The sequence below is a fragment of the Colobus angolensis genome, unplaced genomic scaffold, assembly GCF_000951035.1.
Source record: "Colobus angolensis palliatus isolate OR3802 unplaced genomic scaffold, Cang.pa_1.0 Scaffold40, whole genome shotgun sequence".
Classification (NCBI taxonomy): Eukaryota; Metazoa; Chordata; class Mammalia; order Primates; family Cercopithecidae; genus Colobus; species Colobus angolensis.
Genome location: NW_012117377.1, coordinates 6,837,842 through 6,842,438, shown reverse-complemented (window position 1 = coordinate 6,842,438; position 4,597 = coordinate 6,837,842). Strand labels below are relative to the sequence as shown.

Genomic DNA, 4,597 nt, shown 5'->3' with positions numbered 1-4,597 from the left:
CTCACTGCAAGCTCCGCCTCCCGGGTTCCCGCCATTCTCCTGCCTCAGCCGCCGGAGTAGCTGGGACTACAGGGGCTGCCACCACGCCCGGCTAATTTTTTTTGTATTTTAGTAGAGACGGGGTTACACCATATTGGCCAGGATGGTCTCGATCTCCTGACCTCGTGCTGCGCCCGCCTCGGCCTCCCAAAGTGCTGGTTACAGGCGTGAGCCACAGCGCCCGGCTTGTTTTTTTTTTTTGAGATTAAGTTTTGCTTTGTCCCCCAGGCTGGAGTTCAGTGTTCAGTGGCTCAATCTCAGCTCACTGCAACCTCCGCCTGCCAGGTTCAAGGGATTCTCCTACCTCAGGCTCCTGAGTAGCTGGGATTACAGGCGACCACCACCACACCTGGCTAATTTTTGTGTTTTTAGTAGAGATGGGGTTTCAACATGTTGGCCAGGCTGGTCTTGAACTCCTGACCTCAGGTGATCCGCCCACCTCAGCCTCCCAAAGTGCTGGGATTACAGGTGTGAGCCACCACCTGGCCTTTTCTTTTCTTTTTTCTTTTTTCTTTTTTTTTGGTCGAGGGTGGATAAGAACATTTAACGTAAGATCTTAACGAGTTTTTCTTTTTATTTATTTTCTTTTCTTTTGAGACAGGGTCTCCCTCTGTTGTCCAGGTTAGTGTGCAGTGGTATAATCACGGCTCACTGCAGCCTTGACTGCCTGGGGTCAAGTGATCCCACTACCTCAGCCCCTTGAGTAGCTCGGACTACAGGCGTACCACCACAGCCACCTGTTTTTAATTTTTTGTAGAGATGGAGTCTCACTGTCTTGCTCCGGCTGGTTTTGAACTCCTGGCCTCAAGTCATCTTCCCATCTCGGCCTCTCGAAGTGCTGGGATTACAGACATGAGCCACTGCCCCTGGCCAGCAAATTTTTAAATGCAGGATACTTTGTTAACTGTAGGTCTCTGGAACTTCCTCATCTTTATTACTATAAAATGTTTTTGGCTCACGTCTGTAATCCCAGCACTTTGGGATGCCGAGGCGGGCAGATCACGAGGTCAGGAGATCGAGACCATCCTAGCTAACACGGTGAAACGCCATCTCTGCTAAAAATACAAAAAACTTAGCCGGGCGTGGTGGCGGGCGCCTGTAGTCCCAGCTAGTCAGGAGGCGGAGGCAGGAGAATGGTGTGAACCCGGGAGGCGGAGCTTGCAGTGAGACGGAGATCGTGCCACCGCACTCCAGCCTGGGCAACAGAGCAAGACTCTGTCTCAAAAAAAAAAAAAAATGTTTTTGAGAAGGTACTGAAAAAATATTTGCTGAATAAATTGTGTGACAAACTATAGCATTTCCTTTGCTTAAACCTCAAAAACGTAAGCTAGATATGCAGAGCACCATAACTTTGTAATTACCTCTCACAGATCAATTATTCCCAGGTCATTCTCGAATCATTTTTTGTTATTGAGAATTAACTTGTCTCCTCCCCCACGCAGTATTCTTGGTAGCCTCTAGAATCTCACAAGAGGGATTTTAAAGTGTCCTGTAGGTCCTTCAGAGATTCACAGGAAGAGACCTGCACTTTAAGGGGTCTCTGTAGAGCAGGACTATCATGACAACATTAAAAATATAAGAAGCAAAAATGACCAATAAGATGTCACCATTTGTACTTTGAAGTGGTAACATAGACTATGGAATGGCATCTTTCCCGTTTGTGAAAAGGATAGTACGATGATGGTTCTTTGAGCAGAAACTGTTTTTCTTTCAAATGTCTAAGGCAGCACAATGTAATGGAAAGCCCATTGGTGTGCGAGTGAGGGTCCCAGCTTCCTGGGCAGTAAAATGAACAGGCCTGATGGTCGATCTCCAGGCCCCATCCAGCTCTAAAGTTCTCCAAAACTTTTGGAGATAAAGCCACGGAACTTTCTCGTGAGCATCAAAAGTTGTATTTCATGTTTATTATTGCAACTGACTTAATGTTCCAAGAGTGACTGTTAGAGATCTAGTATACGTAGATATGCAAACTTTGTTTTCGTAGTTTAGTGTTTTCCAGTGAACGAAATTTGTTTTCATATCACTAATATTTAAAAGTGTAAATAGTATCTAGGACACATAAATTTAAAGAACCATCATAATTGTATTTAACTCTGATTCATTAAGGGATTAATTACCTAGTTTGTGAACGTGTAAGCCCCCTGTAGCTCTCTTCCCATTTTTGAACAAAAATAAAGAAGTTTCAAATTCAAGTTTGTGGCATATTTATAACCTTCAAAGACATTATAACCAAAGGCTAAAATGAGTTTCTGGCACTGTTTGGAAGTTTCTATTTTGGGGGCTCGCCTCACCACTTAACTTGAACTGGGGATTACCGTACATACTCCATTAATTTCAAGTCAAATCATTTCACAAATGTTAATATTTCACGTATACATGGCTGCGAGGTATGACAGAGTGCTTCATAAAAGCCATTGAAAATAAACTTCAAAAATAAAATGCATCAATCAGTTAAATCATATTAGCCTATGGGAGAAATTTCAATATGTATACTTCCAAATTTCAAATTAATAATGGGGCAATATTATTGTGCCACCTAGAGTACCAAACAGTGGGTATAAACCATCTCCTTAGTCAGATGGAACACTGGCTGGACACTGAAGATTATCTGGGGTTTAAGATGTTAACTTCTATCACGAATCTAAATTCTGACTTCCCTGTCTAAAACTTCGGGAACATCACATCTTTTATTTAAAGCGAAAAAGTAAACTGCTAACATACAAAATGACGGATTTCTTTTCAAGAGCGATAGTCCGTTTTTTTTTTTTTTTTTTTTACAAAATCACTGCCCTTGATTTTTCATGAACTTTAAGTTTCAGAATGATTTGGTCAAGAGTATTTCTACAGGAATAGGAAGAGACTCAAGTGGGCCTATAATCAACGACCTAGCTGGGTCTCACCCTCATGGTTAACTACTCAAGACTTCATAGCCGATGACCAGGTCCTAAAGGGGACAGAACAAGCCTTACTGGAGGTCCGTCTTTGTGGTAGGTACAGAAAACTTGGAAATGCAATTCTGAGGTTTATTTAGGATTATTAAGAGCATGAGAATAGCTGCCCTGCAAAGGCTGGTAAACTGGGTTTGCAGTATGGAGTAGTAAGCAAAGCCTCTACTTCCCAGGCCCTGCACCCGGGGTATGGAACAGACAAAAGAACGGCTCTGCCCTTGCCCTTCTCGAACTTAAAATCCAATTCGCAAAGCAGGACTTACACGTATTAAATCAAATACAGTATTATGCGGAAAAGAGCCCCTGTGTGTAACAGTTGCCAATGTGTGTTATACCAGTCAAAACTGAAATACGATTTGAAGGAGTTTTAAACGAAAAGCTGGAGAAACATATAAGAAGGCAGATCTAAGATGGAAGAAAAGGCGGATTCGGGTTGAAATGCCAAGCTAAGGACTGAAGAAAGCATTTGGATACAGCAGCCTCCAGGCTGGGAAGGCGAAAAGTCAAACGAGTATAGCCACCAAAGGCCCAGAAAGGCCAATAGATTGTGCAGTGAGTCGGTTTAACTGAAAGGCGGTTTCCTTTTCCTCCATTTGCTCAGTCCCAATTGGAAGCGCACTGCGCGGCCTGCGCCGCGCTCTCGGCCCGGGTTCGGGGTGGGGGCGGGGAGGTAAGTACGGTAATGGGCGGGGCCGAGCGCGGGCGCGCTCCGGCTTTCCTCCTGCGCAGCGCTCCCGTCAGCGCAGGGGGCGGGGCGCCTATATTACGTGCGCGGCGCCGCCCCTGCGAGAGGACGTTGCGTGCTCGCTCGCGCCAGGCGAGTCTCCGCGTCTCCCTCGCGAACTCGGTGAAAGGAATTGGCGCCGTTCGACACCAGGCGGATCCGCTCTGCAGCACGAACCCATCTCCAGCCGCAGCCGCAGCCGCCGCCCGGGCCGAGGAGCAGCCGCAGCAGCCGCCACCAGTGGCCGAGTGAGCGGAGCCGAGTTTGAGGCAGCGCCTAGCGGTGAATCGGGGCCCTCACCATGAGTTCCTCGCCTGTTAATGTAAAAAAGCTGAAGGTGTCGGAGCTGAAAGAGGAGCTCAAGAAGCGACGCCTTTCTGACAAGGGTCTCAAGGCCGAGCTCATGGAGCGACTCCAGGCCGCGCTGGACGACGAGGAGGCCGGGGGCCGCCCCGCCATGGAGCCCGGGAACGGCAGCCTAGACCTGGGCGGGGATTCCGCCGGGCGCTCGGGAGCAGGCCTCGAGCAGGAGGCCGCGGTCGGCGGCGATGAAGAGGAGGAGGAAGAGGAAGAGGAGGAGGAAGGAATCTCCGCCCTGGACGGCGACCAGATGGAGCTAGGAGAGGAGAACGGGGCCGCGGGGGCGGCCGACTCGGGCCCGATGGAGGAGGAGGAGGCCGCTTCGGAAGACGAGAACGGCGACGATCAGGGTTTCCAGGAAGGGGAAGATGAGCTCGGGGACGAAGAGGAAGGCGCGGGCGACGAGAACGGGCACGGGGAGCAGCAGCCTCAACCGCCGGCGACGCAGCAGCAACAGACCCAACAGCAGCGCGGGGCCGCCAAGGAGGCCGCGGGGAAGAGCAGCGGCCCCACCTCGCTGTTCGCG

General features: G+C 48.9%; 1 protein-coding gene across 2 annotated transcripts in view; it reads left to right on the top strand.

Moving 5' to 3' along the window:
• The first annotated feature begins 3,828 nt into the window (after nucleotides 1–3,828).
• Nucleotides 3,829–4,597, top strand: part of HNRNPU (heterogeneous nuclear ribonucleoprotein U (scaffold attachment factor A)) — an 11,106-nt gene continuing 10,337 nt past the window's right edge. Inside the window, exons 1-2 of one of the 2 annotated variants that reach the window (XM_011955725.1) lie at nucleotides 3,829–3,849; nucleotides 3,985–4,594. In XM_011955725.1, coding sequence (XP_011811115.1) covers nucleotides 4,013–4,594 — 582 coding nt within the window. In that variant the 5' untranslated portion in view covers nucleotides 3,829–3,849; nucleotides 3,985–4,012. Of the gene's footprint in view, nucleotides 4,595–4,597 lie in introns of both variants that reach the window. The other variant, XM_011955724.1, reaches the window with a different exon arrangement.